Source organism: Orcinus orca, chromosome 16 (assembly GCF_937001465.1).
Source record: "Orcinus orca chromosome 16, mOrcOrc1.1, whole genome shotgun sequence".
In the NCBI taxonomy this organism is placed as follows: Eukaryota; Metazoa; Chordata; class Mammalia; order Artiodactyla; family Delphinidae; genus Orcinus; species Orcinus orca.
In genome coordinates, this window is record NC_064574.1 from 15,502,501 (window position 1) to 15,528,893 (window position 26,393).

A 26,393-nucleotide genomic window follows, 5' to 3' on the forward strand; every position below is an offset into this window, starting at 1 on the left:
TGTGTGGCCCAGGGCCAGTTGCTGGCGCTCTCTGAACCTTTCTTAGTTGTGAAAGGAGAGAATCAGAAGTACCAACCATGGGGTTGTTATAAACGTGAGTTCCATTTGTTCCCTGAGCCCTGTCTGTTCTGGGCACTGGGGCTTGAGAGAGGTCTTACATAGGCCCTGCCCTCGACAGAGGAAACCACTAAAGCAGCATCACATCTTGGCCCACAGAAGATGGCCAGCAAAAGTTGGTTCTTTCTCCTCCTCGGTGCCTAGCCCTCTGGCAGACACACTAGGGAAGAAGAGAGAAAGAGAGCTGGGGGGACACTTCGGGAGATGAGTCATAAGAGAAGTATGTGGTCACCTGACCTTGAAAATAGGCACTCGGAGGAAGGCTGTGAGCGCAGAGGGAGACCTGGCTCGTTTCTGTCCTGGCACACCAAATTGCACAGAGCATGGGTTTCCCTGAGCTTGGGAACACATCGCAGGGAGTGAATCAGTTGGAGACGTTCTCGGGGTCACAGAAGGCTTCCTAGAGGGGGTGGGCAAGCCCAAGCATCCCTACACATGTGCCTGCAGGGGCCAAGCCCTTTGCCTGTGAGTACTGCCACTTCAGCACGCGACACAAGAAGAACCTCCGCTTGCACGTACGGTGCCGACATGCAAGCAGCTTTGAGGAGTGGGGGCGGCGCCACCCCGAGGAGCCCCCTTCCCGCCGTCGCCCCTTCTTCTCTCTGCAACAGATTGAGGAGCTGAAGCAGCAGCATAGCGCAGCCCCTGGACCTCCGCCCAGCTCCCCAGGACCTCCTGAGGTAATGAGCTCAAGCAGCAGACAAGGGGGTTAGGAGCGTTGGCTGCAATGCCGGTGTGATGCTGCCTCTCCCAGCCCTAGCATCCTCACTGGCACACTGAGTACAGCGAAATGACCCCTGCCTCTCTGGATTGTGGTGAAGAGCAGCTGAGGTCACAGATATGTCACCCTAATCTCAGAGTAGGGGTGGCTTTCCAGTGCTAGTAATAGAGCGTGGAAATATCAGTATCTTGACTATGGTGATAGTTTATTATTGTCTTCATGTAAAAGAAGTCCAAAGGTCAGCAACCCAGGGCTGCTGTGGCAGCTCCTTGATCAGTCCTCAGGAACCAAGCTTTCTCGATACTTTTTCCCAGCCGTCCTAGGCATGTGACTCCCGTTTTTGTGATTGACTTATGGTCCCATATAGCTGCAGGAGCTCCAGCCTTCCTAGCCACATCCCAGGCAAGAATCAGGAGGAAGGGATAGGGGAAGAGCAAAAATGATGCCCGCCATCTATCCGTCTTACCTTCCTCGTGAACTTTTACCAGAAGCTCCTGCTTAACTACAGGGCCACACTTCACCCAGCCGCAAGGGAGGCTGAGAAATATAGTCTTGTAGCTGAGTATGTTGCCTGCCCCCTCCCCTCCCCTCCCCAAAAGATGGACCACCACGATGTGCTGGTAGAACACAGAGGCTCTGGAGTCAGATAGTCTTGTGTTCAAGTCCCAGTTCTGCTACTTACTGGCTGTGGGATCCTTAACCTTAGTCAGTTCATCTGTTGCGTGGAGCTGGTAAATATCTTGAAAATATCTTGAAGAGGGTGAAGATGAAACAAGCCAATAGCTGTAAAGTGTCTGGCACATAGGAGGTGCTTGGTGAATGCACTTGAATCTGAGCCTGCCCCCTGTCACACTTGGCCATATTCCCACCCCGCAGATCCCCCCAGAGGCAGCACCTCTCCAGTCACCCGAGACACCCCCGCTGCTGTGTTCTGACACCCTGGGTGGTGCTACCATCATCTACCAGCAAGGTGAGTTCTGAGGGATGGTGGGAGCAGGGGCAGGGCTTGTGCCGGTGGGGGCCGGAAGCTGGGGAAGAGGGCGTTGGGTGCCAGTTTTCCAGCCATTTCTAAGGCTCAGGTCCCACCCACCCAGGAGCTGAGGAGTCGACGGCCATGGCCACACAGACAGCCTTGGACCTGTTGCTGAACATGAGCGCTCGGCGGGAGCTGGGCAGCGCGGCCCTGCAGGTGAGCTCCTCCCCGGCCCGGCTTTACCCGTGGTGCCAGGTCTGCGCTGGACGCTGGGAGTGGAGGCTAGTGATGGAGCAGACGTGCCCTGCCCTCAGGGAGCTCCCAGTCAGTGGGAGACAGATCCACTGAAACCCAGTGGGCAGACGCAGAGGAGGGGGACCGCTGTGCCAGGGAGGCCCCGGGAGGGCAGAGGCTCTCCCACTCCGCTGTCCGGAGTCACCAGCGGTCTCCGCCATGCTGAGCAGTAAGCACCGCCCGTGCCCATGAGGCTGAACTAGCTTCTCATCTAGTCTAGCACCCTCGTTCCATGCCACCTCCCACAGCCCAGAGGCTCCCAAGGCTTTCCTGAGCTCCGACCTCTCACATGCTCATGCACCTTAAGCCTAGCACATCTTCGCCCAGGTTCATCATCTTTGCTTCTCCCTCCCCTCCCCCCGTGCCTCTCCAGGATTCTCTAAGGCGGAGAGAGGTTTGTTAGCACCTCCCATCTCCCAGCCTCTTGAAAAGATGGAGACTGTGTGTTTGAGATGATGAATTCCAGCAGCTTGGAACAGTGACATGCTGCTGGGGGACAGAGCTCTGTGGAGGGGAGCCTGCTGTTGGACCTGGAATCTTCAGAGGGTTTAGTTTGTGGCATCTGGGGGTGTGTAGAAGTTTTACATTTTTAGATAGTTCAACGTATCAGGCTCTTATGCCTGTGGTATCATCCTTAGTCCTCTTCACCTCAAGATTATATAAATATTCGTTTGTATTTTCTTCTTAGGGTTTCATTTTTTACACTTAAATTTTTACTCCACCTGGAATTCACTTTTGGTGTGTGCAGAAAGGTAGGGGACTAAGTTTATTTTTTTCCCAGAAGTTGTCCAGTGCAATAAATCGAATCCTCTCATTTTCCCCAGTGGTTCAAAGCATCCCCTTTATCGTGCACTGGATTCCCCCAGGTACAGGAGTCTGTTTCTAGACAAGTTCTGTTCTGTTGCTCTGTTTGCCGTTCTCATGCCAGTATCATCCATTTTGGTTGGTTTGTTTTTCTGATTACAAAAACATACGCTTGTGAAACCCAAAATGAGCGTTAAGAATTGTTCTCTTCAGAAGGTGAAAGTCCTTAAGTTTCCTCCCCTCCCCTCCGATTCCACTGTTAACAGGTTAATAAGCGTTTCTGCAGTTTTGTCCACGTGCTCACTAACACAGAGACCTCCTGATCCTTAAAAAATGAGATCACGCCATCCGCGCTCACAGGCAGCCTAGCTTTTCTTCCCTCTGCAGTGTGTGAGGCACAGCCTGGCCACACACACGCGTCCACTCCTTCCTGACGTCTCCACGTCATTCCGTCCTAGGGATGTTCTGAAGCTTATTTCGTCAGTCCTTTACGCATGGGTGGCTTACTTGTCATTAACTCAAGGCAGTGCTTCAGTGCACATACATTTTCGGGTGCTCATAAACATGTTTTTTAGTTGGGGGAAAAAAAAGCCTCCTAGAAGTAAATAGAATCAGTGGGTCCCAAGGCGTGACGCCTCATAAAAGCTATGTCAGTTACATGACCACCACTAGCGTGTGCTTCCTCACAGCCTCGCCAGCGCTGGGCATCAGTTTTTATAAATCTCTTCCATGTGATGGAAGTATATGTCAGGGTCTTAGTTTATAATTTTGTGATCACAAAAGGGATCGAGTTTCTTTCTTTATGTTCATAGACCATTTTATTTCTTCTCTGATGTATGTTTGTGCCCTGTATCTATTTTTCCATTAAATTATTAGTCTCTTTTGTATAACTTTGCAAGGGCTGTTTGTATGTGTGGGAACTCCACTTTTTATCTCTTACGTGAATTATTAAATACCATCTCCCCCCACGCCCCCAGCTTCTTTGTTTTCTGATCTCATTTTATGGTTTGTTTTTCTGTAGGTTTTAACATATTCTGTCATGATTAGGAAACTTCCCACCCCAAGGATTATAGGAATATCCATATTTTCTTTTAATATGTCTCAAGTTTTATTTGTTACATTTCAATCTTGAAAATATTTGAAGCAGGCTTTGGAGTAGGATGTGAGGTAGACTGACTATTGCATTTTTTTCTTAAATGGTCTGCCACTTGTTCCTCTACTTCAGGATTTCTTATCCTTGGCGCTTTGGGCCAGATAACTCCTTGCTGAGGGGGCTGTCCTGCTCATCTGGGATGTTTGGCAGCATCTCTGGCTTCTGCCCCCTAGGTGCCAACCAATTGTGGCAACCAAAAATGTCTCCAGACGTTGCCCAGTGCCCTTGGGGGGTGGTAACGCTCTAGCCTGTTCTCGTTAAGTCTCTTTCCAGTTGCCAGGAACACACAGTTGGGCTCGTGTGAATACATGGTGGTGGCACTGGGTCCCGCCAGACCGTGGGTGAGCTTTGAGGCCCTGAGATAGAAAAGGGCCTTGAACGCCAGCTCCTTTGCTACTTGTGCCGTTGCAGGTGGCCGTGGTAAAGTCAGAGGACGTGGAAGCAGGGTTCGCATCCTCTGGTGGGCAGCCCTCCCCAGCAGGTGCCACTCCCCAAGTGGTAGCCCTCCACATGGCAGAGCCAGGGGGCAGCGTGGCCGCCGAGAGCCAGCTAGGCACCCCGGACCTACAGCAGATCACCCTGGCGCCTGGGCCATTTGGCGGGGCTGGCTACAGCGTCATCACGGCACCCACCATGGAGGAGGGCACATCGGCTCCTGGCACACCTTACAGGTGAGATCTGCTGCCTGCGAGACCCCCCCCTCCAGCCGTTTATAGGTGTGCTGGGGGGAGTCAGATGAGGACCCCGCCCACCCAAGCCTAGTTGGCAGGAGGTAAAACTCCTAATACACGTAAAACAATTGGGCTGTAGGGGTGTCGTGTCCCTTCAGGAGGTCAAGAGCCGCTGAAGATGTGCCGGGCACGTGACATTCGTGAACTCCCTAAACCATTCCCACGAGATGCATGTTTCCGTCTCTTTACAAATGAGGAGGGAGGCGAAGTAACTCACCTAAGGGCAGACAGGCTGTAGATCTGACCCTGGTCTCTGTGGTTCCAAAGCCCACGTCGTCCTTGTACGGGACGGTCCCTGAGGTCGTTTTAGGAACGAGCTCAGGCTCCTTAGCGAAATTGGAGGCCCTGCAGCTGCACTTGGCTTTCTCTACACTGAGCACGTTTGGGGCAGAAACGTTTGTTTCGCATGTTCGCTGAACCCCTGGGCAGTCTGAGGAAGCCCTGAATTCAAGTACCAGATTGTTCAGCTGGGATGGGAGTCAGAATCCCTGGGCCGGCACCTGGGCAGCCCAGTCTCTCAGCATCTGCCCTTTACCCTTGGCCCGTGGGTCCTTGCAGCCCTGCCTCCCCACTCGCCCTCTCCTCCTGCCCCACCTGGTCAGACTTGGGCTTGACCCCTGGAGCCCTTCACCTCGCCACCCCCCAGCATGCCCATCGAGGGGGCAAGGATGACCGCTTCTGAGAAGGACGATCTCTGGACACTTGGTCGCCATTTACGCAGAGGCAGCGGAGGTTCGGCTGGTAAAGAGAGGAGCCAGGGGTCAACCTGCGGTGGCAGTCACTCCTCAGTTGATGCCTTTCTTGGGGAAGGGGACTCCTGTGGCCCTCCATCCTCTCCTGGAACGCTGCCTTACCCCCCCTCCTCTGCCCACAGCGAGGAGCCCCCTGGGGAGGCAGCCCAGGCCGCGGTTGTGAGTGACACCTTGAAAGAAGCTGGTACCCACTTCATCATGGCCGCCGACGGGACCCAGCTGCACCACATCGAGGTGAGGCTGGGGGTAGCCACCTCTACTCTTCCCATTTCTTCCTGCCTCCCTCCGTCCCTCCGAGCCTCACGCTCCCCTGCCTGTCCACAGCTGACTGCACATGGCCCCATCTCCTTCCCAAGTCCAGACGCCCTGGCCTCTGGAGCCAAGTGGCCCTTGCTGCAGTGTGGGGGGCTGCCCAGAGACGGCCCTGAGCCCCCGTCTCCAGCCAGGACCCGCCGAGTGGGGGACCCCCAGGGCTCTGCCTCCCCACCTCCTGCTGCCAGCAAAGCCCTGGGCCTGGTAGTGCCCCCCTCGCCACCATCTGCAGCCACTGCGTCGTCAAAGAAGTTTTCCTGCAAGATCTGCGCTGAGGCCTTCCCCGGCCGAGCTGAGATGGAAAGTCACAAACGGGCCCACGCTGGGCCTAGTGCCTTCAAGTGCCCCGACTGCCCCTTCAGCGCTCGCCAGTGGCCCGAGGTCCGGGTAGGTGCCCCCGTCGCTCTGCTGGCACCCGTCTGTGTAACAAGCCTGGACTGAGTACCCCCCCAGGCCAGGTCCTCCGCTCCCTGCTGGGGTCAGAGATGACTCAGCAAGGCCCCAGCTCTCAGGGGGCTCAGTCTGGCGGGGAGGCACACCAGGTGGTGACTAACACCCGACAGTGTCCCCGGTGTGAACTAAGTGCGCACAGCGGAGCACAGATGGGGAACGAGTCACGTGGACTTGGGGTGCTGGGGGGATGTCCCAGAGGTGATGGCTGAGCTGGGCCTGCAGGAGCAGAGGAGCGGTGGCGTGAGGCAGCTGGGGAGAGTCGAGTCGTCCAGAACACTGAGGGCACAGTGTCCCAGGGAGGTGCGGGGGTCGGTGTGGAGCAGGCCAGGTTCCGGGGACTCCGTCTGTTCACCCGAAAATCATTGGTTCTCAGATCCGAGCGCGTGCTGAATCCTCACAGTGGCTCAGTGAGGGGAGCGGGGCCCAGAACCCAGAGCGTCAGAGCTGGGGGCGACCTTCAGAGGCCCCTCTTTGAGCCTGTACGTCTCACAGGGGTGAACTGAGTGTCAGCAGACACAGGGCTTTCCGAGCGGCCTCCCGACGGAGCTCATGGCTCTCGAACACCCAGCAGTGCCAGACCTTGGCCTGGCTTGTACTTCTCACCCAGCTCCTCCCACATCCACCGTGCCTGAGGTCAGGGTCCCTGGCTCCCCTGTCCGTGCGGAGCCATCTGTCCTCACCCAGCCGGTGCCCCGACTCCGCCCCACCTGCAGGCCCACATGGCACAGCACTCAAGCCTGCGGCCCCACCAGTGCAACCAGTGCAGCTTCGCTTCCAAGAACAAGAAGGATCTGCGGCGCCACATGCTGACCCACACCAACGAGAAGCCCTTCGAGTGCCACCTCTGCGGGCAGCGGTGAGGCCGGGCGCAGGCGGGCAGGGGCTGCCGGGCACGCGTGGTGGGGCCGCCCCTGAGCCGCCTTCCTTCGCCCTCAGCTTCAACCGGAACGGGCACCTCAAGTTCCACATCCAGCGGCTGCACAGTCCCGATGGGAGGAAGGCGGCAACCCCGACCACGCGGGCCCCGGCCCAGACCCCCAAGACCCCCACCCAGACCATCATCCTGAACAGTGACGACGAGACGCTGGCCACGCTGCACAGTGAGTGGCGCCTGGGGCCCCGGGGTGGACAAAGGACTTGAGCCACTGCTCCAGAAGGCACCCTTGGACCAGGGCGGGGCCAGGGCGTCTCAGGTTCCCCTGGAGCCCCTGAACGAGCGTCCACCCCTCTCTGCCCAGCTGCACTCCAGTCCAGTCACGGGGTCCTGGGCCCAGAGCGGCTACAGCAGGCACTGGGCCAGGAACACATCATTGTGGCCCAGGAACAGACAGTGACCGATCAGGTGAGAGCCTGGGCTGGGGGCCCTGCTGGCAGGTCATGGGCAAGGGTGAGGGCACACAGAAATCTGAAGCTAGAGCTGACCTGGCCCTGACAGGAGGAAGCCACCTACATCCAAGAAATCACTACAGCAGATGGCCAGATGGTCCAGCACCTGGTGACATCTGATAACCAGGTGAGCTGCTGCCGCCACCTCAGCCCTGAGTGCCCGCCCTCCTCCCCCCAACCTCCAGGCCCCATTCCCAGGAAGGGGTTGGGGGAACAGTACTTTCCAAACTCCTCCTCCAGCTGCCATTGCTGACAGGGTGTCCCTGACCCCCCTGCTCTGCCTTCCTCGCTGAGCTCCCAAGGAGCGGGACCCCAGCACCTGCCTCTTCTCCCCGCTTCCTCAGGTACAGTACATCATCTCCCAGGACGGAGTCCAGCACCTGCTCCCCCAGGAATATGTCGTGGTCCCGGAGGGCCATCACATCCAGGTAGGCCAGGCCTGGGACGCAGGTGAGGAGTGAGAAGAGGGGTGTACATCCTCCTTGGAGAGTAACTGGATTGGCTGTCTCTCTCCAGGTACAGGAGGACCAGATCACACACATCCAGTATGAACAAGGGGCGCCGTTCCTTCAGGAGTCCCAGGTAGGGCCCTTGGGGACCAGGTGGAGCCAGGGCCACGGGCAGGGGTCCTGGTAAGGCTACATCTCATTGCCTCTCTCCTCCAGATCCAGTATGTGCCGGTGTCCCCAGGCCAGCAGCTTGTCACACAGGCCCAGCTTGAGGCTGCAGCACACTCAGCTGTCACAGGTATGGGGCTGGACCCTGAGGGTCTTGGGGGCCTGGGGCCCAGGCCTAGTTCCTGGGCCTCAGGCTCACCATCCTTTCCCCTCCCCTGGCAGCGGTGGCCGATGCTGCCATGGCCCAAGCCCAAGGCCTATTCGGCACGGAGGAGGCAGTGCCTGAACACATCCAACAGCTGCAACATCAGGGCATCGAGTACGACGTCATCACCCTGACCGATGACTGAGCCCCAGGGGCCCAACAAAGACCATGGATATTGGGGCCAGCCCTGCTCGGGGTGGGGGGCCCACTGGGACTCCCTCGCTGCTCCACCTAGGATCTCCAGATACTGAGCAGCCAGCATCCTATCACTCCTGGGGAGCCAGACCTGTGCTGCTGGGGTTAGGGGACAGCCGTGGACCCCAGCCAGGACATGCTGCGGGCCCCAGCCTGCAGGCAGGCTTTGGGAGAGAGATTTATTTTTGTTTGGATGGACCCACTGGCCCCTCAGTCTCAATAAAGGGACCAGAGTCCAGCCTTGGCCAGCTCACTTTGTCCATGTGCTGCTACAGCCAGAACGAGGCAAGGATTTAGGAAGGAGGAGGAGCCCACCACAGCCCGCAAGGGTGGAAACGAGGTGGAAGCTGCCCAGCCCCGCAGTGCATCATCTTGGCCTGCCTCTGTAAGTACAGTGGCCCACCAGGGCAGACCCTCGGGGCAAAGGCCCGATACTGGGAGAGATGGCTAAGCTGGTGAAAGCCCCACGGAGCACCTTCAGACCCTGCCTCCTCCCCGGCCTCGGGGGAGCACTGGCTCCTTGCCTAGAAGTCCTCAGAGCACAGCCAGGTGCCTGCAGAGGCCACACGCCCCGACCAGGTGCCTCTGACTTGCTCTTCCTCCTGACCCTTGACTGGAAAACACAGCTGGCTGCCCACTCACTGTGCTGGCTCCAGGGCCAGCAGGCATCTAGGTTTCTGCCTCGACACAGCTACCTGCCCTCTGCTCCCCAGAGGGATCAGTGAAGCTGATACCAGCTGTGGGAGTTTGGGGCTTGCAGATTATTGATGCAGGGAGGGCTCTGGACCCTTCAGACCTCCTGGACGTAGGCGGAGGCCACCGGGGACCCAGGTGTGGGGATGACAGGATGAGAAGTTAGTAAGACACCGGAGCCCTCGGTTGGGTGTGCAGGCCCAGGGCTCATGAGAAGGTGAGCCTGGATGTAGCGGACTGTGGTCCCAGAAGTTGCTCCAGGTTCCTCAGCCTTCTCTGCCCTCAAGACCCTCACACATTCTTGAGGGAGGGAGGTGGTTCTGTATTTCCTTTTACAAATGAAACAAGGTGGCAACACGATGGGGGCCAGGAAGGAAGGGAAGGCATGGGGCCTATTTACAGGGGACTTGGAGTGAGTTTGAGGTGGGAGGTTGGGGGGATGCGGGCAGGGAGGGGAAGCCCTGGCAGAGCTGTAATCTTCCTATGTCATTGGCAGTCTGGGTCCTGCTGCCACCCCAGAAGGAGGGTCCTGGGATCCACTCAGCCCCAAGAGGCCTGAGCGCCAGCAGTCCAGACCAGCACCCTGGGGCTCCTCCTCCCCGCAGGATGTGTTAAGTGGAGTGAGGCTCCCGGCTGGGGCCCTGCTCGCGGCCTGAGTCCCTGTCCTTGGCCTCCGAGGAGGACGACGAGGAGCCGACAGAGCCATGGCTGCGGCCCGACTGCCGGTAGGCGGCGCTCAACTCCTGCAGCCGCTCAGGCGTTGGCCCCCACTTGGCAAATCCAGGGTCGTTCTGTAGGAAGAGCACGGCCGTGCTGTGGACAGCCTTGTAGTGCATTTCCTCCCTGCGGGCAGAGGCAGCGGCTCAGGGAGGGGCCCGGCCCGGCCTGGTCAGCCCTGCCCGGCAGCCCAGCCCCCCTGCCCCGCCCGCCCAGCACCCACTTCTTGCAGACATGCTGGGAGCCGCTGCGGTACTCGTGCTCGAAGGCGGGCAGGACCAGCTGGTGGCGCTTGAAGCGGCTCTGCTCCATGCGGGTGAGCGCTGGGGTCGGGGGTTCCCGCCACTCGGGGATGAACACGATGAAGGACAGGGGCTCTGGCGAGCTCTCGAGCAGTTTCTGTGGGAGGGGCCCACGGTGGCCATCAGGGCCTGGCCCTCCAGCAGCCGGCCATCTTGCTCGCCGCCCCCCACCCGTGGCGACACACCCACCTCAAAGTGAGAGACCATGGCATCCATGAGCTCCTCGCAGAAGGGAGGGTTGGCCTCGAAGGACCCACTCAGCGGGGAGAAGTCCAGGCAGGGCCTGGGGACAGAGGTGAGCATTTCAGGTCCCACCAGGACCCAGTCCCTCCACCAAACACAGGCGCTGCCCCCACGTGTAGGCAGCCACGTTGGAGAGATGGCTCTGGGCAGGCCAGAGGCCACGAGTCACCCTAATTCTGGGACAAGGTGTGGCCATCTCTGTTGAATGGATGAGGACACAGAGGCTCAGGCTTGGTGGCCCAAGTTCACTGAACTGGTTAGTGGAGGAGCTGGAGCCCCAGTCCAGTTCTGATCCCAGTGCCACCACAGCACGAGCCACACCCAGGAATCCCCTGCTGCCGAGCTTGCCCTCTTGCCAGCCGGGCGGCAGCTGCCCCTCTCATCCATCCGCACCCCCAGGCCCCCGCCACGCCTCTCAGTGCCCGGAACCGGGCGCTGCTGCTCCACACCTGGGCTAATTCTCTTGAGAGCCGTAGGCTGGGTGAGGGCGTGGCACAGGCTCCCAGACACTGAGCCACGTATCCCAGGTCACACAGCTGGGGGGGTGGGGGCGGGGCAGGGATTCCACCCCAGACTGCCCAGCTCCAAAGCCCTCAAGCCTCGGGGAGCAGCTGACCCAGGTGGGCTCTGTGCTCTGGAGGATGGCTGCCTGGGCAAGCGGGAACCCACCGGGCCCGGACCCTCACCCGCGGGAGCCGAAGTAGCCGTCCGTGTCGGGGAAGGCGGAGCAGTACTGGCGAAAGTAGCAGTTGAGGGGTGAGGCGAAGCACTCAAAGCTGACGCCGAAAAGCCGGTGGAGGGCCTCGAAGACGTGCACGGGCAGCGACCCCTGCAGGCCTGTCCCCTCGTAGAGGCCCACGCCGAACATCATCTGCAGAGCAGCGGCGCTCAGCCTCTGGGGCGCAGCCTCCCCCCGCTCCAGAGGAGCCCCCACTCCAGCTGCCCCAGGCCCGTACCTGGTACCGGCGGAGAAGACACCAGACTCGGGGCAGGAACCTCTCAAAGGCAGAATCGTCGATGCAGCTGTAGCGGTAAAGGAGCCACTGTAGGACAGAAAGCAGGGGCTTCAGCAGCAGCCCTTCCCTCCCTCGTCACTGCCTCCTGCAGAGGACTCCAGGTCCAGAAAGATCAGCCCTTCACATCCCCCTCCTGGGGCACCTGCCTCCCCCACCCCCCAGCTCTTACCAGCTTGCTGAAGTAGTTGCGGCTGACCTTGACCATCTCGCCCTTATACCGGATGCAGACCACGTTATTCTCCACGTGCATTTCCACGCTGGGCATGGGAGGTGCAGACACGGCCAGCCGTACTGGATAGCAGTACACCAGGCGGGGCTCCACCTCGGGGGCCTCCACCTCCTCTGTGGGCAGGAGAAGAGTGAGGGGCCACCAACTCTCACACCCTGGACAGCCTCAGTGCCTACCGAGGGCCAGGCGCTTCACACGCGCATCCCAGTAACCAAGGGCGGTAAGTCTCACCCTGTGGAGGAGCAAACTGCAGCTCAGACAGTTCGGTAACGAAGGAAACAGCTAGGCAACTGGCAGGCGCGAGAACCAGTGGCCCACGTCAGCACGCTCCGTACTGACTCGGGCCCCCGGGCCACCATGCCTTGGGGCCTGGTAGCCAGGCTGTGGGTTTGTTGCCAGGCAGAAGTATGAGACCTGCACTGCCTTCGTCATCATAGTCACAATACCTTATTTAGGGATCTTTTGGGGCCCAGCACTTTAGTTCCCACGGAATCCTCACACGCTCCTGTGGCCAGATGTCGCACCTCAGTGAGGCTGGCAGAGAACGGATGTGAAAGCAGGTCCACCTAACTACTTATCCCTGGCCTGTCTCGCTCTCCCTCCTCCGGCTCTCCCTTTCTCATCCCTTCTCCTGTTTCCTAGAGGAGTGCTAAAACCCCAGAGCCGAAGGCCACAGCAGGTCTCGCCCCAAGCGCTGCCGGGAGAAACAGGCTTCCCCAAACCAGCTGGCGGCCTTGAGGCTCAGCCTCACTTGTCCCTTTGTCAGGGCCCGGGATACCGAGTTGGTGGCGTCACAGCTGGCTCCTTGCCACCTGGCGCCTTACCTGGGATGTTGTTTTCCTTGAGAATGGCAAGGTGCTTCTCTCGGATCCGTTTGACGTACTCCAGAGAGATGTGGTAGATCTTACTGCAGATACCCTCCACGGAGTCCTTGGCTGCGGCCGAGACATGGGGGCCACACTGCCTCCGCAGATGCTCCAGGCGATCCTGGAGGAGACACTCCTGATCAGGGCTCTGGTGGGCTGGCTGGGGAGGGCTGTTAGATTCCAACAGTCCTCTTTCTGAAACAGGCTCTGCTACTTACTAGCTGTGTCACTTGGACAAATCCCTCAGCATCTGTGAATCCTATTCCTCAGCTGCTAAGGGAACACAAAATACTTACCTAACAGGGCAGTTTGAATATTAAATGCGATCATTCCCATTAAGGGCTTGCCAAGCCCCCGGCATACAGTAAGTGTCCGATAAATGCCAGCACTTACTGTTGGGGTTACACTGGGCCAAATCCCTTGATACTTGCTGGGGAAACAGACAAACCAGGCACAATCCCTGCTTATAAGGCATTTGCAGTCTACGGGGAGAAAGACTGTTGTAAAACAGGGGCTCTGTGGTCACTGCAGATTTGCAATTTGAGCTTTTAGCAATTTGTAATTATGCTGAATTGCACGTGTCAAAGTGATGGGTGAAAGTGAGTCACTCTGGCTAGTGAGTACACCTACCTTTGTCACTCTCTACGTGTCAAGTACACAGTTACTATCGTGAAGTGCGAAACCTTGTCTCTTGTGAAAAATGGTCCTGAAAAGAAAGCCCATTGCTAGTGCTGGTGGAGAGTTAAAGAAATGATGGGTTTGGGCCAGAAAACAGAATTGTTTTGGACACATTAAAGTGGGCGATTGAATCTGGTAGTAGCTCTTAACTGAAATAGGGCCACACACACCCAAGAAAAGGCAGTTTGTCGATCTGTTTCCAAAACTCTAAAGGGAGGTGTTGAACATTCATTAAGTTGAAAAGGCAGCTACTTATGGTGTGTGGCCGAGCACAGGATTCTGTTAAGAACGCGAACGGAAATGTTCTCTGGGAGAAAGCCAGGAGCCTAGAGGAACATCTTCAGATGTGAGTCTGGGGACTGATGACTGTCAAAGGTCCACTGTACTACTGTACAGAAGGCTGACGTGGGGCCCACCCAGCCTCGGCAGGCAGAGTGGGCTTCTCGGAGACAGTGACCACAGGGCCTTTCCACCACTGGCCTTCCGGCTGGGGCCACTCACCATATAATCCTCCTTGGAGGCGGAGTGGTCCTTCCGCAGCCAGCTGAAGGTATCCTCCACGTTCCACTTGACCACCTTCCTGCTGTCGGGAGATGCACTCCTGCCAGTTGAGGGTACATAAAGGGGCCGGCTGTTGAGCGTCTGCTCCACCCTCCCTCCTCCTCCCATCCTACTTCCACTGGCATTTGGGCATCAACACCCAGGCTGACATCATGACCCTTGTTCTGCCTTTGGGAGCTGGCCCCACTCCTGCCGCCAAGCGCAAGGACAGGGCCCTGAGAGTGGGCCAAATGGCCTGTGCCCTCCTCCCCCACTCTGCTCAGAGCCCCCCTGTGCCAGGGTCACGAGACGGAGCCAAACCTGGACTCGATGAGCCGCCTGGCAGCCTCTGCGTATTTGAAGAGCAGACGCTTGGCTTCCTCCCGGAACTTGATTCGGGATAACCTGGGTTAGAGAGCAGGCAGAGTTAGAGCCCTTCCTTACCAGCCTGGGCACACAAACCAAGTTGCCGGGGTCGGCCGCAGCCGCGGGGCTGTACCTGATGGGAATGTCATTCATGATTTCGCGAAACATGGAAGGTGACACGACTGGTTCGCAGTTGCTCGGCAACAGAGGATCAGAGCCTTTGTCCACGACCTTGCGCTCCAACATCCAGCGGTTGAAGGATTCCCGCGGGGGCTCGATGCCTGTGGGATGGGAGAGCTGATGAAGGTCTGGATTGAGTCAGCGGGCTCCGCGCCAGCCGGCACAGGAGGCATGGCATGGGCACTGGAGGTGCAACAGTAAACAAGACAGCCCCTGTTATGTCAGGAGCTTAGTCCTAGGCAACATTTCCCAGAGTATTCTGAGAATTGCTAGTTTTATAAAGGGTGTTACAAAGGGTAACAAAGAGGGGAGGGATGGATTCTATATTTCAGCCAAGTTAAGCAGGCTTACCTGCTACTTAATAAAAGCTACAGTTTATTACGCATTTACTCCTTGTAGTAACGCTGTGAGGTACAGGTGCTCGGGTTTTTATGCCCTTTTACAGATACATGACAAGGCTTCGAACAGTGCCTGGCAAACAGTGAGCACTGGAAGTGTTAATGATTGGTTTTGTTGTTTGGGCGTTACTGATCCCAGCCACCCTTTATGTAGGCACTGTTACTGTCACTATCTTACAGATGAGGAAACTCAAGGGCAGAGAAGTTAATCGATAAACCCGAGGTCACAGAGCCAGTGGTAGTGGAGCCGGGGCCCCTCCACAGCACACGCTCAACCACTGGGCTCCACTGGCCAAGCCCTAGCTCTTGCTAACGGTGGATGGAAGCAAAGGAGGCTGGGGCCCAGGAGGCAGTTACCCTCTCGCTGCTGGCACAGCTCCCGGTAGTGCTGCCGAAGCTTCAGGATGAGCTGGGAACGGAGCAGCTCCACCTCGGGATGCGGAGGCAGCACCTCTGATGGCCCCCGGTGCTTGATGACAGCGTTGGTCTGAATGTCGAGATCCCAGTACACCCTTGGGGCACAGACGGGAGCAATGAGGAAAGGGATGCCCTGCCTGCCACCCCACGGTCCCAGGCAGGCTGACCATCGGTGATCGCCACTCCCAAGCCAATCAGCAGGGACTCACTCAGTGGGTCGGAGGAGAGCTGCCTGCTGTTTATCTTCAGGGGATGTCCCCCAAATCTTCAGGGTTGGGGTTCCTGGGACGCTGGGGGAGCTGGGCACTGACGGGCCCGTGGGTGTCATGGGGATGTCAATCTGGAGCAAGAGTCAAAGGCGTCAGGTCAGGAGAGCTGGCCCACGCGCCGACGCCGTGTGCACCTGGTGAGCTGCGCCCCGGGCCCCCTCCTGACCAGTCTGCCGATGCTCAGCGCTCACAGGGCACCTGACTGGGCTGCCTCGGCCCAGCCAGCTCCTGAGTCCACACACACTCACCTTGGGCTTCTTCACGCCATTGCCGCTGGGCTGCTCTTCCGAGAGCTGCCGCTTTCGGGGCTTGTTCTCAGCCGGGGGGGTTTCCACCAAGCTTGAGTCTTGGGGCAGGGGGGTCGCATTCAGCCCCAAAGGGTCCGACTGGTGGAGGGAGACCAGCAGAGTTGCAACCAGGGCCAGCGGCTTAGGAGTCCCAGTACTGCGGAGGCCTGACGCCTCCCATGCCCCCGCTCCCACTCCTTGGAGAAGAGCAGAGGGGCTGGGATGCGGGAGGGACGCTCGGCTCCACTCCTGCCTGCTCCTTGCGACTGTGCACCCCGGGGGAGTGCTTCCCCTTCCTAATTCCCTCACCTTCAGAACAGCCAAGCTGAGACCGACCTCGCCACTGAAAAGGTGATTAAAGGACCAGTTTAACATGACATCTGGCATGGGATCAGTGCCCAGTACATGTTAGCTGCTTTTCCTTAAGAACCAGAATGGGGGACTCCACTGGCAGTCCGGTGGTTAGGACTCCGAGCTTTCACTGCTGAGAGCACAGGTTCAACACCTGGTGAGGGAACTAAAGATTCCGCAAGCCGCTCAGAGCGGCCAGAAAAAGAAAAAAGAACTAGAATGAAAATTAGGAATAAAGGGAAAACTCAAGAGACTCTGGGAAGTCTTTTGGAGACACCGAGGGTATGTGTGTGATGGTGGGCAGCAGGGCCTAGCCCTGAAATCCCTCAGGTGCAAGTCCTGCTCTGCCTCTTACTGGCTTGAGGTCTTGAGCCAGTCACTTCCCCTCTCTGAGCCTGTCTTCATCTGCAACATGGGGGTGGATCGTGCCAAGAAAGGCTGCCCCAACTGACGGCAATCCAAAAGCCCACATTCCCGCCAGACAGCCCGTGCCCCCACTTCCCCATCACGTGGACACTCCAGTTCCCAGACAGTGCTCCTCCCCGCACCCGACTTCACTCAGCCTACCTTCTCACCTTAAACGCTGGTTCACAGAGAAGCCTTCCCTGTCCCCTTCCCTTCCCCAGACCCGCTAAGAATCCCGGCTGTACTCTGACACAATTCTTCACGCAGGTGCTACACTGTAATCCTCCTGGCCCCTCCAGTAGACTGTCCCCTGAGCATGCAGAGGCAGGACCAGGTCTATCTTGTTAACAAGCACATCACAGGCACAGTGCCCAACATGCAGTACGAGTTCAGCATCGTACACTACAATCATCTTTCTAGGTGTCAGTCTCTCCTACTGAAGTATAGGTTCCATGAGGGCAGGATTGTGTCTGTCTTGCTTGGCATTGTGTCCCCAGGTCCAGGTCCTGACACAGGGCTAGGTACGTAATAGCTGCTCTGGGTACATTTGGGGAAGGCCCAGATGCCAGAAGCCGCCAAGACCCCTGCCCGAGGCCGGCACTCACAATCACATCGTGCTGGCCCAGCACGGGCATCTCCCACAGGGACTGGTTGGTGAATCGGTTGAAGTAGTAGGGACGGTTCTCCCTTCTGCTCCAGCACTTCTCCCAGCCAGCGTGCACCAGCTCCTCTGCAAGCAAGCACGGAGCCCAGCCAGGGTCAAGACTGCTCCCAGGCACCCTTCCTACCCCACCACCCAACCACTGCCCCTCGCCAGTACCTGGGAGGTCCTGCACCAGGCGGACGGGCTTTGGAGAACAGGGCTGGCTCTGATTGGAGGTGCCTGGGGAGTGACTCAACAAGGATGCTTCCTCCCGGGGGCTGCCGTGATTCTCATTGGCCATCTCAGCACCCACACCGGACCTGCCACACAGAGGACCGAAGGGTGTCAGGGCCAGCAGGGCATGGAGGTCAGTTCCACCCCCGCACTGCACCCCAGTTACAATCCACAAGGGCCCCAGTGACCACCTGCACATGTGGAGAAACCAATCCAGTCCCTTCCTGGACGGCCAGCCTTGTGCCACAGGAGCCCTCAGCTCTAAGTTGCAGTTCCCTCAACTGTAAGTGGGTGCACTCCCGTTGCTCTTTTGGCCTGGAATACTCTTTCCCCGCTTCTCTGCCTGGCTTGCCACTAGGTCCACATCCTCCAGGGACCCTTCCTTGATCCTCCCTTCCTCAGGCTAGGTGATCAGAGTCCTAGGATTGTAGGATTGTCGCACTCAAATAGTCTGGTCCATTAACTTGGTTTGTCTCCCCATTAGACTGTCAGAACTCCCAGGCCTCAGTACTGGGTACTGTTCAGCTCTCTCCAGTGCTCAGCATGGTATCTGGACCCAGCAGGAGCTGTATTCATTCTGCCAATGTTTACAAAGCACCAACAGTGGCAGACAAGACAGAACAGAGTCTGCCCTTGAGAAGCTGTTACCATAAGAAGAAATAGTAACTGCTCCTCTTTCCTTTTCCTATCCAGTAAAATCTAACTGGAACACAGCACAGCCCAGGAAGGGGCATGGCATCTAATTAGATGCCTTGTTCTACGCTACAGAGCAGGAAGAACCAGTAGGACTGAGAAGGAATACCGAGTTCAGTCCTTCATAATCCCCAGGTGAAAACATACTTTAAACACCAGGAAGAAGGTCAGCTCCTTCTGATTTGTATTCCTAACTACCCCACCCAAAGCACACCCAGCACAAGCCTCAATGGCCAAAGTGGTTCCCAACCTGGCTGTCAGACTCCTAGGGGCCAACTGAGGTCAGCCTGGTGCTCCTAAAGTTGTTTTCAATGTCACAACACCCAAAAGAAATCAAACATTTACCCACAAAAAGACCACAAAGGCACATTTAAACACTGGTTATCTTTGCTACTGAAATTTTATCAACTGACTGCTGTCACATTGATTATCTCATGACAATCAGAAGCTCTGACGGTTGTTGGCGACATCATAGCGATCACTGGCTTGTTGATTTTATTGTACACCCAGTCACAGACATCTTTGTTAATTTGGAAAGGGGAAAATGAACGGTTACTTTGTCTGTACAGTTTGGCAGATAAAAATGCAGGGAACAAGAGAACACACATACAACAAAAGGGGGCCAGGATAAAAAGGTTTGGAACCACTGACCAAGGGGAGATGCCTTGGTCCTCTGGGGAAGAGGAATTCCCGGTGCCTCGGGGCGGACCCACAGGTCTCAAGGCTGAACAAGGTCCCTCTTTCTCTCACCCTCTGGGGTCTGCAACGCTAGCATGAGAGGGCTTTCTTCTCCGGCCAGATGGACCCCCTGGTCCCACAGAGGCAGTGGGGAGGCCTGCAGGAAAGCGTGCAGTGCAGGCGTGTGGGCTGGTCAGCAGTGGAGTGGACGGGAGCCCAGGGGATTCCTTGCATCAGCAACTGCAGAGCAAAGGGAAGAAAAGAGAGTCACAGACCTGTGAAATGCTGCAGAACAGGGACAAGAACAAGAGAGGCAATGACACAGGGCACGGCGGAAGCCCCCAGGACAGGGCAGGACACTCTGTGGGAGATCTGGGGATTCAGGGGATGAAAACAGTACTTCTCAAGCTTCCCAACCAACAGGTTCACACTCACAGACTTGCAGCCTGCACCGTCCCACGGGACCCTGAGTTGAAAAGGGCCCTGAGACTGGTTTAATGCTCTGCTGTCACGGTCTTCACATCTTTAATAAACTTTTAACAAGGGGCCTGTGTTCTCATTTGTACATTTGATGTCACAAATTATGTAGCTGGTCTGGCCAACCACAGTACCCCTAAGACGAAAGTGAACAACATACGTATCACAGGTTGGGAGTGGGCACGGTCCCAAGCCACCCACAGTGAGGGAAAAACACATTTCTTTGAATCAGGTCTTTAATTTTAAAAATAATAATAATCCATGCCAATGCATTGTATAACACAGCGTGTTCACCTTCACTGAAATATTTTCCCCAAGAAATACTGTGTGATACCAATGCACCAAGCAGGTGAACTATGCAGAGGAGGGACAAGCAGCACAGCTTAGTGAGGCCAAGTGGGGACTCTGCAGTGTTTCCAAAACCAGCTGTGCATCAGAACCACCAGGGAACTTGTTAAAAAAAAACCCTCAGATTCCTGTCGCTCACTCCACATCGTAGAGGTGGGGAGGGGAGATACACAAGAATCTGTACCTTTTAAACACAGCTCAAGAGTGGGATTGGGAGACTGGGTGACTAATCTTCTCACTTTACAACACTTCAAATCTTTACCAACTTTTTTATGATTAAAAAGGTTTTTAATTTCCCAGGTGATCTGGATGCAGCAGGTCGGTGCTGCATCAACCCTGGGTTTGCACAGACCCCGGTTCCAGAAGCTTCTGCCACTTTCCGAATTAGAACCAGAATCACTCAACCTCTACGGTCTCGATGCGTAGAGCTTAGCACACTGTACTAAGTGCAAGTTATCTCTGCAAGTAAGAGATAACTGCTATTACTAAGGAAAAGTTTTTATTTATCCTGTGGCTTCTCGGCCCCCGCGCATACCGCAGCTCGACAAGGGCCCAACAGCTTAAGGATAAACAAGCGTATCTGCGGAACCAGAGGAACACACCAGAAGGAAGAGAGAGTCCGACTCCAGGATTGGAGGAAGACGGGGCGGGATCATTTCAGTAACGCACCAATCAGAATACTCCGGCCCAACAGGGAGCAGTCAAAGGGCTTCCAAAGTGCGCAGGCGCGGGGGGGCGCGCGATGGAGGGGAGGGCCCAACCCCCGCCGCGCGCGCACCTTCCCCCTACCCGCCAGCGGGGGCGGGCTGTTTGGCGCGCGCGCGCCAGCCCATCTCCCGGGCTCCGCCCCCCGCCCCGCCGCGCGCTCCCGCCCCCGGGCTGAGGCGACTCAGAGTCGGAGACCGACACAAAGGCGGTGGCGGCGGCAGCGGCGGAGGGGCTCTAAAGACCGGTCCGCCAGCGCTCCCCGGACCCCACTCCCTCATCCAGGTCACCGGCCCGGCCGCCCCCCAGTGGGCCTAAGATGGCGGCGGCGGCAGAGACGGGGCAAGCGGTAGCCTCGAGCGGAAAGCGCCGGAGGGGGCCACCGCCGCCTGGCTTCGGACCCCGGACCCTGGCGCGGCTCGCGGCGGGACTATGGCTTCCTGGGGCTCTTACCTGCCCGCAGCGGACTCGAGGGGACGCGGCTACACGTTCTGCTCGACCGCCCGTTTTGCCGCCTCCGCCTCGCCCTCCCCAACGCCGCTGCCGCCATCTTGTGTCCCGGGCCGGGACTCCGCGCTGCGCATGCGCCGGTACCGCCTCTGAGGGACCTCGCCGCTGCCGCGCCGCCATCTTGAGTGTGGCAGGACAGGCCGACTCTTTAGACCTCGCTTGCTGTGGGCCCCCTCCCCTTCCTGCCGTCCTTCCCTGCTGTTCATGCGGGTCTGAGGAGCGGGAGGCAGCTTTGCGGGCCCTGGGGTGTGGACTGAGGCAGGAATGATCCCACGAGCACGCTCCCTGCCTCAGTTTCCCCCGCAAGCACACCCGCTGGGGCCCCAGGACCTGAGTGGGCGGTGCGCCGGCAGTCGAGCTGAGTGTGCGCACCAGGGGGCGCGGAGTGGGCTTGAAACCTGCGGGGGCTAGGCCCAGACGCCCACCTGGGGGCGGAGTCCTGGTGACGTAATCTCTGGACGTACAGAGGACCTGGGTCTTGCCTGCGGCGCGGCTCCGCCACTTCCGGGCAGTCGCTTGTCGTCTTTGGACCGTTGTCCGGAATGTTTTCCAGCCATTTCTTATATGCAGGCTGCATGCACATCGAACTTTCTCCCCTAATGAGGCTGCATAAGTTCTAAGAGCCCCTGAGTAGAAGAAACTCAAAATAGCCCTGAGAGACATATAATAAAGATGGCTTTTGGCAAAGTTGGGAAATTATAAACTAAATGCATCAGAGGGCTTTCCAACACTGATATCAGTGGTTGCTAGTTGCAGTGCAAAACCTGAGACCTCAGGCCGGCCACAAAAGTTAACCCAGCAGGAGAATGGCAGTCGCCAGGTCCCTGGCTGCCTGCAGGATTCTTTGGTAGAGGTGAGCAGGCGACTCACTAGCTCCACCTCCCTCTGGCCTCCCCAGTAAGCCGACCTCCCAGTGATAGCTTAGGAAGACAGGCTTGCCACCTGCTGTTCGACTTGCGCTTCCCACGTAGAGCCTGAGGCTGCAGATACCCCAGCCGGGCCTCCGCTCCTGTCCGTGGTGCCTGGTCCCAGCAGCTTGGTGGGGTTGGGGGAGTGCCAGCAAACCCGATGCAGTAGTGTGAACAGTAATTAAGAACTAGGGTTCCCATCAGTCTGACTGGGTTCAAACTCCTCCTCCACCCGAGATGTAGATGTGTGGCCTTGAAGGAGTTGCTTAACCTCTTTACGCTTTAGTTTCCTCTAATGGAGGATAAGGCTGCCTACCTCATCAAGGTTTGGTGAGAATTAACTGGGATGCTGCCTGGGGAAGTACTCAGCACAGCAACTGACACTAACAGATGTTAGCTCTTATCACCTCACGGGGTTTGAGGCTTGCTCCATGTAGATCTGAGACCTCTGGAAATAAACCAGCTCCTTGTAGGCACAGCAGGTGCAGCGATCCTGCCCTCACAGTGCATACAGTTCACCTGATAGGCTTGACAGGCCATCAGATGCAGGGTCCCCACCTCAGACAGGGGAACCACATGTCCTGCTTTGCCTGGGACAGTCTTGATTTATGTCTGTTGTCCTGGCATAATTATTAAAATGGCTTCCTTTCTCAAAAGGGCCCTGGTTGGACAATAAATTATATGGTCACTCTCGACTTACAGAATGCCCAGTTTTACAAGCTCACTAGCTGGTTCTTATTAACACTGGAGTGTAAAAATCATATAGTGATGGTTACATGTTCGTGCCTTCATGTTTTCAAAGTATTTTTTCATTCCTTGTTCAGATTCTCTTATTATCAAAGCATCAAACTTCCCGAGTGCCTATCCTAATCTGTCCTCTCTGAACCCTGAGAGTAGAAAAGATTAGATCAAATCTACACATGAGGAAACTGAAACTGGGGGAGGGGGCAGGGGTGAAATGATTGTCCAGGTTCACAGCCATGAAATAAGAGAACTGGGATTTTAAGCTCAGGTTTTAACACCAAAACCTAAGGCTGATTCCTTAAAACCACACTGCTTCTCTCTCTTGTGGAGAAGGGAATCTGGACTCGGGGCAAGTGACTTGTCTGAGCTCACATGGTGGTCCTGGACACTTCCACTTCAACGTCTTGTAGGTTTCTCTACCTCAGAGCATTAAACACTGCTCTTCATTTTCTTCGCGTCCCCAAACTTGTTCTTCCCATTATATCCTCATCCCTTCTCTCTATCATTTCTGCTACTTAGAGCAAGCTCTACTACGTAGAGCAAGCATTATTTTAAAAATCTTTTTCTTGTGAAGAATAGTACACATAGGGACTTCCTTGGTGGTCCAGTCGTTAAGACTCCGCGCTTCTCTCAATGCAGGGGGCCCGGGGTTCAATCCCTGGTCAGGGAACTAGATCCCTCATGCCGCAACTAAGACCTGGTACAGCCAAATAAATAAATATTTTTAAAAAATAGTACACATGCAGGAAGGCACACAAAACAGAAAGGTAGATGATTTGTCACAGAGTGAATGTGGTAAATGTCACTCAGGTCAAGATATTGCGAAGCACAGGGTAATCACTGTTCCCACTACTTTTGCGATAATCACTTCCATGCTTTTATAGTTTTACCGCCTAAGCACGCATCCCTAAAGACTATCCCTTCATTTCACCTGTTCCTCAAACTTTATATAAATGGAATTATATGTGTTTCCCTTCTTTTGCTCAACATTGCACTTGTAAGACCCATCTAAGTTGTTGCATGTAGCCATAGTTAATTTTCATTGCTGTATCCTGTCTTCCAATGTATATTTCTCTACTCCACTGTTGGGGGATATTAGAAGCCCCCACCCTGTACCTCTTTTCTGAATTACTACTGGTTTGGAGATCAGTCCCCAGACTGGTCTTCTGATCCTCCAGCCCTGCTTCTCTCGTGGTCCATAATCCACCATGCAGTCACGGGGATCTCTTTAAGTCTGGTCATACTGCAAATCTGACCAAGTCACCCTGGCCTTAAAACCCTTGAATGTCTCCCCACTGACTGCACAATAAAGTCCCAAACCCTTACCTTGGCTTCCAAGACTATAGTTATGAGAGCTACTATGGCAGGCGTTTGCTAGGGGCTGCACCAAGCACTTTGCATACATTCATGTTATTCACAATCCGGACCTTCAAACCATCTCTCTTTCATTTGGTCCCAGTGATCCTTATAACTTCCCTAAATGTGCCGCATTCTCACTTGACCCTGGGCCTTTGCACATGCTGTTTGCTCTCACTTTTCCTCCCCCTTTGCCTAATTCAGCCTTCATCTTAACTGAGATGTTGCCTCCACCAGGCAGCCTTCCCTGAACTTGCCTGAACCCAGGCTAGGCTAGGTCAGGTCTCCTCTTCTGTATTCCCCTAATGGCCTGTGCTCAGCGTTTGTCCATTTTCTCCGTCCACGAGGCTGTGGACTGCTTAAGGGCGGGGACAGGGCTTGTCACCCCTGCAGTCCCCAGACCCAGCACTGTGCCCAAGCCTCCGTAAATATTTGTTGACCACAGACAGACCACACTGGGTTGAAGTCTTAGTGACTTTTTCAGGTATCCCCATCTCTATTCCAGGCTCTGGTTTCTGTGGTGGGAACACCAAGGCAGCACCCTTTGGGACACCAAGAAAAACATGAGTTGCACAATGTGGCAGAGTCCCTGCCAGCAGCCTGGGGTCGTGTACTCCCAAGATGGGTTTGAGCAGGTCAACCAAACATCCTGGGGCTTTCAAGCAGTCCATCAACTTTTCTGTAGAAGCCTCACTAGACAGCAGATCTAGGTTGGGAGAGATGGTAAGCAGAGCTCCTCCAGACATAGCCAGTCCTGGACGTGAAACCGAGCAGGACCCTGTGGGGCTCCTGAGCATAGAAGCTTTTCAAACTAATTAGGAAAGAGAGGGGATACAGAGGCAAGGGAGGAGCAGTCAAGAAACAATAGTGATCAGGCTTCCCTGGTGGTTTCGTGGTTAAGAATCTGCCTGCCAATGCAGGGGACACAGGTTCGAGCCCTGGTCCGGGAAGATCCCACATGCCGCGGAGCAACTAAGCCCGTGCGCCACAACAACTGAAGCCCGCGCGCCTAGGGCCCGTGCTCCACAACAAGAGAAGCCACCGCAATGAGAAGCCCGTGCACCACAACGAAGTGTAGCCCCCACTCGCCGCAACTAGAGAAAGCCCGCGCACAGCAACAAAGACCCAACACAGCCAAAAATAAATAAATTAAATAAATAAATTTATAAAAACATAAAAGATTTTACATGTTTTAAAAAAAAAATTTTTTTATTAAAAAAAGAAAAAGAAAGAAACAATAGTGCAGCCTTGGGGCAGGGTCCTTGTTCCACCTCAAGGGATACACATAATATTTTTGAGGTCTTTATAAAACTAAACCCCCAACAAATGGAAGATGTTAGCATTCTTCATTCCAGTTTAAAGGAACCAGAGAAGTTCATTAGGAGGAGACCACCTGAGGCCGGATTAAAGGAGCGCAGGCCCTGCACGCACCCTGACCCTTATCAGCAACCTCGCCTTTGAACTATTGCTATAAAAAACTCCTCACCAAATCCTCCCAGGTTGGGACACACACGGGCCTCTCACTGTTGTGGCCTCTCCCGCTGCGGAGCACAGGCTCCAGACGCACAGGCTCAGTGGCCATGGCTCATGGGCCCAGCCACTCCACGGCATGTGAGATCTTCCCGGACCGGGGCACGAACCCGCGTCCCCTGCATCGGCAGGCAGACTCTCAACCACTGTGCCACCAGGGAAGCCCGGGACACACAGTTTTGAGGAGCATAAGCCCACTGTTTCCCCCTTTGCCTGGCAAAGCAATAAAGCTATTCTTTTCTACTTCACCCCAAACTCTGTCTCCGAGATTCAACTGGGCACGTGCACAGAGGCCAAGTTTCTGGCATCAGCGGGAGCCTGTTATCAGGGCCTCTGAGGACCCTGGCCTCAAATCAGGACAAAGCCATCTCCATGTTAAAGTGGAAACATAAACATACAGGCTCAGGGTGCCACATACCTTCACCTCCCTGTTCTTCCCCACTACGGCAAGAAGCTGCTGAGAGAGAACCACACATTTTAAGCCCTGAGGTCCTGGCAGTTGGGGAAGGGAGGCTCCAACATGACCCTGTTCCAGGTTGCTTTCCTCCCCACCAAGGCCAAGCCTGAGCTGCCCTGAGACCCTGTTCTGCAGTTGAAGTATCACTAAGGCAGTTTCCAAGGCGAGTGGGCCTGGCCCTAGGAAAGCTTTGGAAGCAGGCTGCCACCCAAGCTGTGGTTTCCACAGGGAGTGGCTCTCTGGCCGTTCTGGGACCAGATGAGAGAAGCCAGTTAAGCCAAGAATAGATGAGGGCAATGGGGCGCCTCCTCTGGTCTCCATGGCCCAGAGAGTGTCTGATGTGGCGTGAGGCCCCCTTCCATGTCTTCACTGCCCGATATGTGTTGAGGCCTGCCCCAGAACCTTGAGACAGGCTCTTCATCTTCAGGGAGCCCACGGAG

General features: G+C 56.1%; 2 protein-coding genes across 8 annotated transcripts in view; one reads left to right on the plus strand and one right to left on the minus strand.

Annotated features, from left to right (window-relative positions):
* ZNF335 (zinc finger protein 335) overlaps positions 1 to 8,951 on the plus strand; it is a 19,076-nt gene extending 10,125 nt beyond the window's left edge. For 3 of the 4 annotated variants that reach the window (XM_033433829.2, XM_033433830.2, XM_049699902.1), the window contains 13 exons: positions 565 to 797; positions 1,715 to 1,808; positions 1,933 to 2,027; positions 4,474 to 4,733; positions 5,668 to 6,244; positions 7,024 to 7,166; positions 7,247 to 7,410; positions 7,549 to 7,652; positions 7,746 to 7,823; positions 8,041 to 8,124; positions 8,213 to 8,278; positions 8,362 to 8,443; positions 8,536 to 8,951. In XM_033433829.2, the coding sequence (XP_033289720.2) occupies positions 565 to 797; positions 1,715 to 1,808; positions 1,933 to 2,027; positions 4,474 to 4,733; positions 5,668 to 6,244; positions 7,024 to 7,166; positions 7,247 to 7,410; positions 7,549 to 7,652; positions 7,746 to 7,823; positions 8,041 to 8,124; positions 8,213 to 8,278; positions 8,362 to 8,443; positions 8,536 to 8,663 (2,108 nt within the window). In that variant the 3' untranslated portion in view covers positions 8,664 to 8,951. The remainder of the gene's footprint in view (positions 1 to 564; positions 798 to 1,714; positions 1,809 to 1,932; positions 2,028 to 4,473; positions 4,734 to 5,667; positions 6,245 to 7,023; positions 7,167 to 7,246; positions 7,411 to 7,548; positions 7,653 to 7,745; positions 7,824 to 8,040; positions 8,125 to 8,212; positions 8,279 to 8,361; positions 8,444 to 8,535) is intronic. The other variant, XM_033433831.2, reaches the window with a different exon arrangement.
* Positions 8,952 to 9,704: 753 nt separating this feature from the next.
* On the minus strand, positions 9,705 to 25,172 carry PCIF1 (phosphorylated CTD interacting factor 1). 4 transcript variants are annotated; one of them, XM_033433832.2, is made up of 17 exons: positions 20,902 to 24,830; positions 18,892 to 19,158; positions 17,491 to 17,633; positions 17,276 to 17,400; positions 15,876 to 16,013; positions 15,568 to 15,698; positions 15,299 to 15,453; positions 14,497 to 14,644; positions 14,319 to 14,402; positions 13,959 to 14,058; positions 12,738 to 12,900; positions 11,854 to 12,026; positions 11,625 to 11,711; positions 11,355 to 11,539; positions 10,615 to 10,708; positions 10,347 to 10,522; positions 9,705 to 10,249 (listed from the first exon to the last, which is right to left on the minus strand). In XM_033433832.2, exons 3-17 carry the CDS (start codon positions 17,612 to 17,614, stop codon positions 10,018 to 10,020), a joined length of 2,115 nt encoding a protein of 704 aa, XP_033289723.1. In that variant the 5' UTR covers positions 17,615 to 17,633; positions 18,892 to 19,158; positions 20,902 to 24,830; the 3' UTR covers positions 9,705 to 10,017. The 4 variants fall into 4 exon arrangements, with proteins under 4 accessions (XP_033289723.1, XP_012389640.1, XP_004272973.1 ...); XM_012534186.3 differs by having other exon boundaries at positions 18,991 to 19,158; positions 20,902 to 24,828; XM_004272925.4 differs by having other exon boundaries at positions 10,022 to 10,197; positions 18,991 to 19,158; positions 20,902 to 24,839.
* Positions 25,173 to 26,393: the final 1,221 nt, after the last annotated feature.